The 12834-nt window shown below is 36.6% G+C and overlaps 1 protein-coding gene across 4 annotated transcripts in view; it reads left to right on the top strand.

Annotated features, from left to right (window-relative positions):
* MTA3 (metastasis associated 1 family member 3) overlaps positions 1-12834 on the top strand; it is a 137826-nt gene that overhangs the window by 97342 nt on the left and 27650 nt on the right. For all 4 annotated transcript variants that reach the window (XM_048297265.1, XM_048297263.1, XM_048297266.1 and 1 more), the window contains exons 16-17: positions 21-167; positions 11617-11648. In XM_048297265.1, coding sequence (XP_048153222.1) covers positions 21-167; positions 11617-11648 — 179 coding nt within the window. The remainder of the gene's footprint in view (positions 1-20; positions 168-11616; positions 11649-12834) is intronic.

Raw genomic sequence — 12834 nt, 5'->3', positions numbered from 1 at the left:
CTCTCTTTTGTCTCAAACAGAGATACATCCTGCTGTGAAACCCAATGTAATCAGGTCAACACCAAGCCTTCAAAGTCCAAGTGCAAAACGACTGCTTGCACCCTCCAATCACTCTTCATTAAGTATTTTGGGAAAAAGAAACTACAGCCATCATAACGGGCTTGATGGTACGTGAAGGAATATAAATGAAATATTCTTTGACTCTCTGAATTGCAAAACTTTCTGTGAACCTGAGATGACATTAAATGAGAGGGTAAGATATGGATGGTATGTTTATAGCAGCACTGCAATGAATGGTGGTGCCTATTCATTGGATAAGGATATGTTAATACCATCTCTTACAAAAACTCCATTTACCATTTTCCTTACTGATCTTGATTTAAAAAAAAAGGACAAGAAAAGAATAAAACAAATTTGGTGAAGGTAGAGATGCAGCATGTTTTATTTTGGCTTTTTGCATTGTGCCTTAGAAACCACTGTCCCTGCAGAGAAGGAAGTAAAAGGTGTATCATAGAGGTGCAGGAGAGGCTTCTTCTGTAGACTTTGCAGTGCCAGAGGTGATGTTTAGGCCTGGTGTATCCAGCCACCTCATTACACCTCGGTGCAAGCTGAGAGCAGGAATGAAGCTGTGCAGAAAAAAAAACCAAAAAAAAGGATGGACATTTGTGGCTAAGACTAACTTTTCTCAAATGATCTTTATTTTTCATCCTGAAAATGACTGTGCATTATTGATTTTATTTTTTTTATCATTACCAAACAGAAAGATTTTTCAACTGTAACTGTAAGCAGTTTTACCTCATGTACAAATAATAGGAGAATCCAGCAGGATATAATGTTTGCACTAAAAGAAAATGCATGCATGCATTCCTGATATCTCTTTGTGAGATATAACTTCTGTAAGCCATTAGCTTATTTGTTCTGTAATTGAATAAGGTTATTGAGGGTGGAAATCTGTCAGACGTTGAGCTCTCAAACAGACTGTTCAGGAGATGATGTGCACAAAAGAGGTGTCTATCTGCTTTCATGCTTCACAGAATAGGTCAAGGTAGAAAGGAGAGGAATTGCCTTTCAGACAAGCTAATAGAGATAGTATTCCAAATAAAGGGAGAAATCCTTGATTCATTTTCCATCATCTTCCCCATAATTGTGTTTTTCTGTCATGCAAACACTACTTGTATATTGCAGGGAAAACACCCACTGTTCATTTAATAACACCTAGATAGAAATCATGACATACTTTGACAAGAAGTGGTTATTTAGAATACACAGAAGAGAGGATTGCTTGCACCTCTGCTCAGCGTGAAGCTATTGCTCCACAGACAAACAACACTCGTGGCAACATAGGCTCTTTGGGGGACAAAGGTGACAACCAAGGGACTCTCAGTTGGAAGAAAATATGATACCTGCATTAGTAGGCAGAGCCATAAATGCTGAATTTCCACTGCAGCCTTTGAGGGTGGAATTCTGCATGGATGGTTTAGTAGTTGGAGCATGAGAATGTGAACGAAGGCCTCCCCGTGCACCAATGCTGGCCATTAAACTGGACTCTCCATGTAAGTTTTGAGCAGTGAATTACTTTTTCTATGATCAAAAGATGATCATAGAATCCTTTCCATTGGAAAAAGATCACATCCAACCCTTAACTCAGCACTGCTAAGCCCATCACTAAACCCTACACGCCACAACTTTTAAATCCCTCCAGGGATGGTGACTCAACCACTTCCTGGGCAATGGTTCCCTTGTTCCAGTGCTTGACAACCCTTTTCAGTGAAGTAGCTTTCCCTCATATCCAACCTAAACCTTCCCTGGCATCACTTGAAGCTGTTTCCTCTTGTCCTATCACTTTTTATCTGTGAGAAGAGACCGACCCCCATCTTGCTACAACCTGCACATTTCTCCTGCAGAGAAGGTTGTAGCAATAAGTTCAAGGTAATTATTATGATTAAGCCCCACCTTATGTCCCTATAAGGAGGCATGCTTGGAAATCTGTAAAATTTTTCTTCTACTTAGTATAGATGTTCTCTTCAAAGCATAGAGTGTGTAAAACCAGTCATTAGTACATGATTATTTTGTATCAAACAGCCAGCTAACTGTGTTAAGCAATTTGCACAAAATAACATCTAATTTGAAAAATTAGAATTGAGAACTGCAAGTCTTTGCTTTAGGAGATATTTCTGCTTATCTGTTTTCTGTGAAAACAACCTACTGGAAAGCATATATCCTAAATAAGTGAAATCTGTATTTTTTTTAGTGCAAAAATTACTATCTTTGTATTAAAAATGGCTATTTTGGTTATTATTCTTGCTGCTCTAATTAAAATGTGGAAAAGTGTAAATAAAATGCAATGAAAAATTAACAAACCAGTAGTAATGATACTCAACAGCACAGATTCTGATTCTTCTGACTTAACGGTGATTACCTTCAATATTCACCATTTACCTCCTCCTCAGGTTATTGGTAAATATAAAATACAGGGTTTTTTCTTGTATTTTATCCAGCTTCTCTTCAGTACCAGATCAACTTGGGACGTGGTGGTTTCTGTGTCATTTCCCTGACCATAGTGTACTATTTGTGCAGAGAAAGGTTTTGCCAGCCCCCACAGTTTTTATGTTACTATAAATATAATAAAAAGCTTTTTTGGTTCCAAAATACTATCGATTGCTCCAGGGTTAATTGCCTTGTATCAATTAACAGTATGCAGAAAGCCTGCTATGGAGATGATGACAGAGTCTGCCTTTTGGTGCATGCTTTGATGAAATGAGCAAACAAAAAGGAGCATGGGGGACTTAATATAACTTTCATATCTTGCTGTTTTCATAATCTTAATGTTATTGACATAGAACTGTCTGCATTTTCAAGTCTACTTTTTTCCCCAAAGTATTAGAAATTCGTTGTGAGAAAGCCACATAAATATGTTTACATAAGATATACAGTATTTTACAGCATTCAAGTAAATGTTGCCTAGGCTTGTGCAAATATATATTTAGGTTAGCATAATTTAAGTCAATCTTACTGCCTAGATGAGTGCCTTATTTTGACAGAATTTTTTTTTTTTTGAGCAAATTAATAATTATTTGCTTTGAATATAGCAGTACATTATAGAAATGGCACTTTTTAAAGCCTCTGTGGGGAAGTGGGGGAAGATTATGAGAAACATCATTAACATTTAGTTAAATGCTTTTAAGAAAATAAACAAGAATATGATTTGCTTTTCTTATACAAGTCTTACATTGGCTTGAGTTTTGTTTTTAGCCAATGCAGGACAAGATTCCCTTTTAGTTTTCCATGGATGCACCTCCAGAAAGGGTCTGGTGCAATTGATAGGGGTGAGGAAGTCAGGCATTTTTGACTGATTTTGCTCAATCATTGTCAAGAATGATGAGAGAGCTCATTTATCTCTTCATAAATGGGGATGTTGTGCCCTGATATCGTTATTGAGTGTCAGTCATGGGTGTAAGGCATGGACACGAGTGAAATTGCACCGCTTAAGAAATATTGCACTGTATATTGTAGCTAGAGAGAGGATCTAGTAGGTTTTTGTGTCCCTTATTTTAGGAGGAAGACTTTTGCTGGATGATCTTAGAAAAGTGTTTTTCATTTTATTTTCAAACCACAGCAAATCCTGTATTCTGTCAGATGTAGTGAAAAATGCCAGTGAACTGGCATTTTGCTGTTCTGGAAAAAAAAGTCACAGTACTTTGAGCAGTTTTTGTGTAATGTACACGGTGGAGCTTTTAACTACTCTGAGATGCAGCATTTCAATTGCTGCTGAAATTAAAGTCAGCACAAGATATTTAAGTGGTTCTCTGCCGTGAAGATAGCCTCTTTCAAGTGGGAAAATTCCATCTTCAGAAAATCACGATGTTGCAGAAGGTTACATGTATCCAATTTTGTGACTGGAGTTGATGATGGGAAGATTTAGGTGTGACTGTAAAGTGCTTTAGATATTTTGAATCTGATCTTTAAATTACAGTGTCTGAAATTATTCCAAGCAATTACTTTCTCCCACAAGCTGCTTAACTGTGAGGACCAGTGCATCCAAGTAGTCAAGTTTCACATCAGTCTATTGTTTTGGCAGGGTGAGTAATGGTAATTTTGCTTATAGTATTTGGAAACATCAGGTAGAGGTATTTTACACAAGAATAATCTCTGCCATCTGGCAAGCATTTCCATACCTTTCAAGCATGAGAACCAGAATATCAGCAGGATGTCCAAGGCATCATCGTCACTAATGAGGTGCAGAAATCGGACTGTGCCTGTTGATACCATTTTCATGAGTTGTGGGCAAAAATAAAAGATCCAGTTTTTCCTAGTTGAAGACACGATTCAACAGCCCTGATCCTCCTCCTCTCTGCCCTGCCCTTACCTTTTGTGCTGTATTTCAGTCTGAGATGTCCTGCTGCCTTAAAGAGAATTCTTTCAACAGTCAAATTTCTGTTCCTGAATGTACTGAAGTATGCAGCAGATACATGAAGTATCTAGGAATGAGGCAACAATTTTGGGGTCTGTTTTCCTAGGAACCCACACATCTCTGGCCCAGTAGGATGAGAAGGTGACATGAGAAACTGGGAAATGGAGAAAGACTTCAAAAAAATGTACCTTCTTTCTTAGATGCTGTTCTGGTCAATCCTTCTCTCTGTGCTTATGACTGATACTATTGGCTCTTCAGGAGATGAGCAAGAAAGGCTTAGTTTTCGATCCTATTTTTCCATGGGGAATTTGTGACTTCCTCTTGACAAACAGATGAAAATATAAGCAGCCTAACTGACAAGCAGGGAGACTGAAGCTTTTCCTTTCCCAAATTTTCTTGAAACAGAGAAAACAATTATAATACACGCTTCATTATAATTAAGTTCACATAACTCTATGTGAAAGTACACATAAAAAAAGGAAGGAGTTTTCACTCTAAGTTGAAATTTTTCAGCAGTGAGTGAGTTGTCTGTTCTCAAAGGTGTCTGGTGGTTGTTATCACGATGCTATCTTTCAGTAGATATGGAGATGTTCTGCTGCGGTGGCAGAGGAGCGGCATGGATAGTGCATGAAAAAACATCTGACACTCTGTTACTTTAAAAAAGACAACCTTAGATTTTCTTTTACACATTAATAAACTATAAACCAAAATTGTTATAAACCTCGTTTAACATACCAGGGATTTCTGACTGAACGAGAAGGAATGAGTTGTGACAAACAAGCGCCTATGTGAATCCACTTTTGCCATTTTTCCATGCTGAAACACAAGGTATGATTAATGCTGGATTGTGTATACTCACTCTTCCCAAAAGTGGGAGACAAAAGCTATATATTGCTCCACAGTCAGTTTTCCCTCTGAAGTTTGCTTAGGACATGTGTGTTCTAGCTTTGGTCTTTAGTATAGGCAGAAAATGCTTTAAAATATTCAGCTATAGATTTCTCAGTCAAATGTGTGCACTGGTATTGATGGAAATGTGAGCATGGAAAATAGATCTCTCAGGAAAAAATGATGCTGTGTTACTGTCATTTACTGGGGAAGCAAAGGACTATGAAAGGATGCTTATGGCTCTTAGTTACTTCCCCAAATATGTTGCTTTTATGCTTATATCATTATAGGAAATACTTAAGAGCTTAGTCCTGCCGTTCTATACAAAGTCATTAAAACCATCTCTGACCCTCAAGAGATTGACCTAACAACCTTTTTACCTTTAATTTTTGAAACTTGCACAAGAGTAGACAATTTCTCTCTATTTTCACTGTGCATTTAGAAGCAATCATTTTAAATATTGATTAGAAAACTAAAATGCTCTAAAGCCTACATTTCTGTGGTCAGTAAATTCACTCGTTTTTGCAGAGGTACAAATGATGATACTGAAGATGATGAACTAGTGACAACTTCCAGAGCCCAAAGAATGTGCCCAGAAAATGATGCAAGCCTTAATTACCCCAGGATGCTTCTGCTGACATTGTCAATCACTTGTAGAACCAAGCTAGTGCATCTCATGTTTGCATATCTTGAGTAATTTCTTTTCCCCTATTTAAATTTTTGTATTATAAAACAGTGAGTTGATGATTTCCCCACTTCCCTCTTTGTCCTCATTCCTCCAAACCCAGTGATGCAAATGATACCATGACGTAACATGAAAAATAGCCAAGTAGGAGGAAAATATTTTTGTTAAAAAAATAGAAGAGAAATATCTTTTCTCCCTAGAATTCTTAAATTTAGAAGATGATTTGTTGTCTCACACTGATAAGCATGTACATTGAATTCACATTACAGTTATCTTCCAAGTATTTGAGCTCCTTGGGTGACAAGTAAAAGGACAGTCTTCCATTCTCTGTCTGAAGACTGCTTAAAGTGCAGGGTATTTTTCAGTGAGAAAAGGTAAGCAGTGTAATTTGGTCACAGGAGTGCTTGGGAGGAGCAAAAGCATTTCTGCAAACCCAGGTTTCCTTGGATTTCCTCTGACAAAGAACTATTCCTAAGCAAGTTGTGGTTTTTTTAAAATACAGCCCGCCATTACTTTCGTTTTGCCAAAGTCAAAATACAATTTCCATTCAACTGAAATGCTCAGGTTTACTATATCTTGAGAAATGTGATTTATTTCCCAGGGTGAAAGTACATTAGAAATTGAATAAGGGACTATTATGAATTCCTTCTGCATTTATTCCTTTATTTCAAAAATGTATCTTTGGTTTTGTAAGGCTTCTTTGCCTACAATTGATTCACAAGAAAAGCACAAATCTAGAGTCACATTCATGCCTTAAAGCACTGCTTCGAGTGTGCCATAGATCCTTTGCTTTTGCTGTGCCAAGGAAATGAATGCTTATGGAAGATTGGCAGTGTTGCATCCCTGAACTCACCAGTGCAGCACGTGTTTCTGGTAATACTGGTGACAGCAGGGATCAGAAAGAGCAAGATGTGGGATCCCACGTAGAGGAAAGGGCACTTCATGATAAAGTGCCCCATTTCTGCTGTTGAATCAGTGTTTCTTGTTTTAATATGCAGGTAACATGTAGACATGAAACTGCAGTAACCCTGGCTTTTCTAACTGGCAGGATGAATCAGCTCTTAAAACAGCAAACAACACTGTAATTAAGTTAACATTTAAACCACAATGGAGATAGCCAGAGCTTAATTCCTAGAATCACTACTTTCCCCCAGTATGATTTTAAAGAATTACAGTTGCAGAAAGAGAATCCTGTCTGTTGGATAACAGGATTAGCAGCATATTACCTCCTGAATTACGTGTTCTGGATTCAAGATCTGGAGTTCATACTCAAAGCGCTTCTGTGTATGATTATTGTCAAGTAGTTTGATTATTTTTTGTAAGCTATGATTGCAGAGCAATAGTTCTTAACAATTTTAGGACATAATGCAATAGGCAAGGCACCTTCACAAAGTGCTTCGGTAGTGGAACTGGAAAGATCCTGTGTCTGCTCTGTGATAATTTTGTGTGGTTTTTCTTTTTTTCATCTGTATATTCTTTCTCCAGTGTTTAAAATTTCTGTCTTGGGAGAATAAGGGTCTTCCTCAAAAATTATTCTTAGACATAGATACATATTTATTTATTTTTAATAATACTTTTGAATTAACAAAGTCCCTTGTTCAGTTGCTACAAACTGGGAGGAAAAAAACAATTATGTTTGGTTACTCAAAACATTCATAACCCAAATGCAGAAGAAATAATGAAGCAGTCTTCTTTCCTCAGCATTTTTATAAGGTGGTCCGTCCTGGGTGAAATGAACCTTTAAAGTCTTATGCACCATGATAAGATGAGAGGTTGCTAGGATTAAACAGCTCTGCTATTGCCAGTCTGCTTTTATTTTCCACATGTCAAAATCAAATTATCTTCAAGCATATTTATTCTGGAAGTTTTAAAAGTAGGACATGTTTCACCCATTAGTATTGTCAATGATCCTGTTACATAAAAACCAGAAATACCAGGTAATTAAGTTTTCTATCAGCAGAAATAAAGAATATCACATATACAAATAACATGTGAACAGCTGGAAAAGGGTTCTGATATGGGTTCTGTCCTGACCTGAAGAACTTTTAAGGGAATAAAAAATAACAGCAGCAATATTGCAGGGGAATAATATGTAAACTTGAAATAATTATGTAGCTGACACCATCCCTTAGCAGTGTACATTTTCCTGATTTATCCCTAAATGGTTTCACAGTGCGGAAATTTTATGGTCTCCTACTGCCTGGAAACAGGGAGACACACTTGATTGATCAATATGGTTGGTAAAGCACATTCTATTGTGAGGAAATTTCTACTACAGCTTACTCATTCCTATTTGAGCTCAAATAAATATGTTGTAGAAAGGGAACAGGAGCATCTTAGGCAGTTTCTTCTGTTGGTACATCAATTTCTCCCCAACGATAAACTTATAAACATCTTGTCAGCACTGAAGCTGCATTTACTGCAATTTGCCTGCATCACAGCACTAAGAACCCTTGTTAGTGATGATGATGTCTGACCATTTCTGCTTAAAGTGGAGCAATCCACTTCCCTGACACTTCATTGGCCTTAAGGGGAGAATCAGTCTCTATCCTGGAGTTCCCTTCTGCAGAAGTGGTGCAAGTACAGATCATTGTCCTGCACAAAATCCTTTGTTGTAAGAACTCATTTATAAACCAAGTGTCCACTGGTGACAGTTTCACTAAAATTCGAGCCAGATTATAACAATCCTAAGGCATTCTAGAACATGGCAGATAAAACTGAACATCCAAAGTTTTTTTTTCTGTTCTGTTCAACACCAAGATATTTGTGGTTTTTAAATAAGCTCTGATGCTCTGGAGTTTGCACTGGTGTGCAGACCTTTCGTAAAAGTTTTGAATGCTGCGTGACTGCCTTTTTAAGCAAGGCCTTTCTTCTTTAGTTGCCTTAATTAAAAGTTTTCTGCAAAATTGGCTGGTGTGTCCACGCATAAGTGTTTTTCAGAACCTGCCAAATCAGGGCATAATTATTTTCTGGAAGAAATTGGTGTCTCCTCAGTTCTAAAGTCTGAATATTTGTGTATCAGAGTATGTAAGAGTTTAAATTGTGTAACAATGGCACCTCAATTAGTAGTCTCTGCTAGATCCTAGACTCTTTTGACTATGTCTACTTATTAAACAGTTATTTTCCTACCTTTTTTTAATGGATATACTCAGGTCTTTAATGTTTGGCAACTTAGATGATTTTTCAGTATTTACAGCAAGAAAAATACATGCAAAAAGCAGACAATGGTTTTATTGCATGATATAACAGGGACATTTACAAATATAACAGATCTTTCTTCACTTCTTTGCTGGGTTTTATTATTGAATTATCAATATGGTAATATCCTGGAGTTAACTGCTGCTGGCACTGCATTAACAGTGTCTGTCAGGTTCTTTTCAAAAATACACTGTTTAACAATTTCCAGGAAAATTCAGTTGTTCCTCAGTTCATTTTGGGGAGATCTTCTCAGTTTCACAGACAACTGAGTGAGAGTGTGTCTGAGTATTTTGGGACAATCATGGCTAAGCATAGTTTTTATAGATTTGGCATATAGAGCTATGCCAAAAGCACAGCACCTCTGAGTAAGAGGGAAGGTTTCAAGTATCTCCATATAAAAAGTATGGATTTTTGTTTGTTGGCTTTGATCATTTTGAGAGTGACTGAAAGTGCTGTGTAATTTATCTCCTCTGCATTTCAAGAGACAAGAAGCCCCATTCTTTGTGTTTAACCAGGTAATTCTGCCTAAGTTCAGGATTCTTCAGGAAATACTGTGCTCTTGGTGATAAGTTCATTGGGGTTTTTGTCTGGGTATTTAGGCTTATAAGTGGAATGAATTTTTGTCTCAATTATTCATTATTCCATGAATGCAGTCCCTGGGTTTTCTCAGGAACATTCAGGTCCTGAAATATTATTTTACTGGGATGTCCAAAAAAAAAGGAAAAAAAAAAAGTTATAATAACAAAAATTACTTTTTGAGGATAAAAAATTAACAGATTATAGAGTTCTTCACTCTACTGTGATCTTCTCTTACTTTATAAGAGTACCAAATATGTTCAAGTATCAGGAAGCAGTAGACTGTCACAATATTTAGTTTTCATACTACCAGTTTAAGAATTGCCTGGAGGACTGGTGACCTAAATGTATTTTTATATATGATAACTTTTGTGTGAAAAAAAAGAGGAAAGGAGGGCTGGTAGAGGAGCCCACAACTAAAATATCACTGGCTTTAGGTAGGTATTCACATTCCAGTACCTCTGTCAATGTGACCTTAACGATATAAATGTTTTTTATTTATAAGTGATTGAGGATGAAGACTTGTACAAATGTAAATGTACACTAGATACAGGAATTTCTGTTGAATGTTGGAGTTTATAGTTTGAGATGTTTAAAATGACTTATCTTTTTTCTGTCAGTGATTGAACTACACCTTCATGCTGGTTAAGGTGACTCTTCAAAATGGAAGAGAAATGCCAGTTTAAGAGTGTAATCATCTTTTTTTTTTCAGAAAGAGATGTGCAGCTGTTCTCATGTCCTTTTAATCTCCTTAATACTACTTTTAACAATAATAATATCACTCAAGAATTCTTTGTGTGATACCAGCTGGAAACCCTGTAAGAGTCACAATTTAGAACCAAGGCAAGAATAAAAAAAATTGTAATTATTTTGCATTTATCTCACTTGCAGAACTAGGACTCTGCTGATTCAATTCATTCAGAATTGTGTACATTTTATGCAGAACTGCATGTAGTGTTGATAAATGTCCCTTCCTTAAGAACTCTGCTATAGCCCATGAGGTGTCCTACCCAAATTTTTGAGCAAGCCTGTGAGACTGGTGGCAGTATCATCTTGCATCTTATAGACCAGCAGTGAGTTTTCTTGCAGGTTTTTTAAATGTTGTTTTTTTTTTTTTACTGAAGTTGCACTGCTTTGGAAAAGAACAATGTCTCTAATATGTGAACTATAGCATTTTAAAGCCAAAGAGAGTGTGATTTCTGTTCTTGGGGAAAGAAAAAAGTGAAAGTAATCTGAGTTAAACAGCAGGGTGAAATCTATGTTAGTTATTGGCTAGTAGTGATTGCTCTGCAATTTATATAAATATAACCATGAGTTCAGGTCACTGACTCCAGATTTACCATATAGGGGAGAATATTTAACATTTCTGCATGTTGCATTTCTCAATATGCTTTGTCACTTTCAAACTGAGCATCCATCTCAAAATTCTCAGAAAAAGGGTTGTCTAGTTTTATAAAACTTCTTTTGAAATGGGAACAGTAATGGAATTATGTTGATACTATCTGTATTTTTGTCTGCAGAGCTAATCCTTCATGATGCCATATGTTAAATGCAAAATGGAAAAAAACCCCTTACTTCTTCAAACATGAATTATGAATTAGTTCCATTTTTATATTTTCTTGCGGAAGAAGATAATTAAGCAAAGAGGACGGTGCACTTAACAGCATATTATAGCATGCCATATATATTCAGGACCAATGATGGGTCTTATGCTCGTTTCCTGAGAAATCTTTCCAGTCTGTGCATTTTTGATGTGTTCATTGTTGCAGCTGAACAGTAGCCTTCAGGGTGAGCATCAGAAAATAAGGCTTTTGTGGATAAAGAAAACTTTCTAATACGCTGTGGTTCTTTTATTTTCCAGAATCATCCAGCCATACAACAAGAACAATAATGGTAAGTATAGAGGAGATTATAGGTATTGATCTGTCTATAGCTATGATTTTTCCTTTAAAAATGAAGTAGATGTAGTAGTATCCTAAGACATTGGCATTTTTTTATAAAGTCCAATATCACTGTAGAGGTAAAATGAGTCTGTCTTTATTTCATGAGAAATCTTGGCAAAAAATGAGAGGTCGAAGAGCTTAAGAGGTAACAGTGCTATCAGTTTGAATAGCTGAAAAATCCAGTTACAATTCTGTGTTCTGTGTTAAAGTGATTTTTGATTATGTCAAATTAATGTTGATAAAATTTCTTGCATTCTGTCTATATCACATGAGTCAGAGCACATTTAAAGTTCAGAACAATAGCTGACTAATTTCTTGCATCACATTCCTGAGAGGCCAGTCTCTGACTTTAGCTTGGGTTTGATAATTTGGGTTCCAGAAATAGGTAAATGTTTAAGGGGACAGATACACCTTCAAAAATGAGATTAGAAAGTTTTATGTAAAAAAATGTCATGCCCTTAGTGTCTATCTTGCATTTTTATAGGGTGAGAAATGTTGTCGGTCTCTTTCTGTTTCAAACTCATACCAAAAGTTAGGTAAGGGCTGAACAACAGTTCACACAAAGAAAACCTTCCTCTGACAGGGAATGATTGATGCCTATCCTGTGGGTGTTTGAGGAGAGGGCTTTCTGCTTCTGGAGAAAGGCCAGTTTTTGGGGCGAGTGTTGAAATTTTAGAATAAACCCCAGCAAATCATGACATGAGCTTGTTTGTTTCCATTCCTACAGTTTTTAGGGTATCCCGTCAAGTTCAGTTACCTCTTCTGTATGTACAGCATTTGTGGGACATGTAAATTCCCACATGGATTTCTTGACTCTGCAGGGCATAAAAGGTTAATATAGTTCATTGTCCTTATCGTCAATGGTCATTAATAATCCAGTGCAAATGAATTATAAATAGGTAAGGACTAGAGATCACAACCTTTCAAAATAGTAGAGATGTCTGGAAAAAGTGATATTTCTCTTTCCTGCTGGGTGGGATACAATCCTTGTTTGTCATGGATTTGTTTTAAATAGACATTTCAAAAGAAGATGCTCAGTTATTCAAGTGCATTCCTCTGCTATAAAATTTTGGGAGGGATTGAAAAACTTTTCAATGTTTTTTCCATTCTGTATTGGTGTCAGGAAAAGAGCAGGA

The sequence above is a fragment of the Corvus hawaiiensis genome, chromosome 3 (genome assembly GCF_020740725.1).
Source record: "Corvus hawaiiensis isolate bCorHaw1 chromosome 3, bCorHaw1.pri.cur, whole genome shotgun sequence".
Taxonomy (NCBI): Eukaryota; Metazoa; Chordata; class Aves; order Passeriformes; family Corvidae; genus Corvus; species Corvus hawaiiensis.
This window is presented reverse-complemented; position numbering and strand designations above follow the sequence as displayed.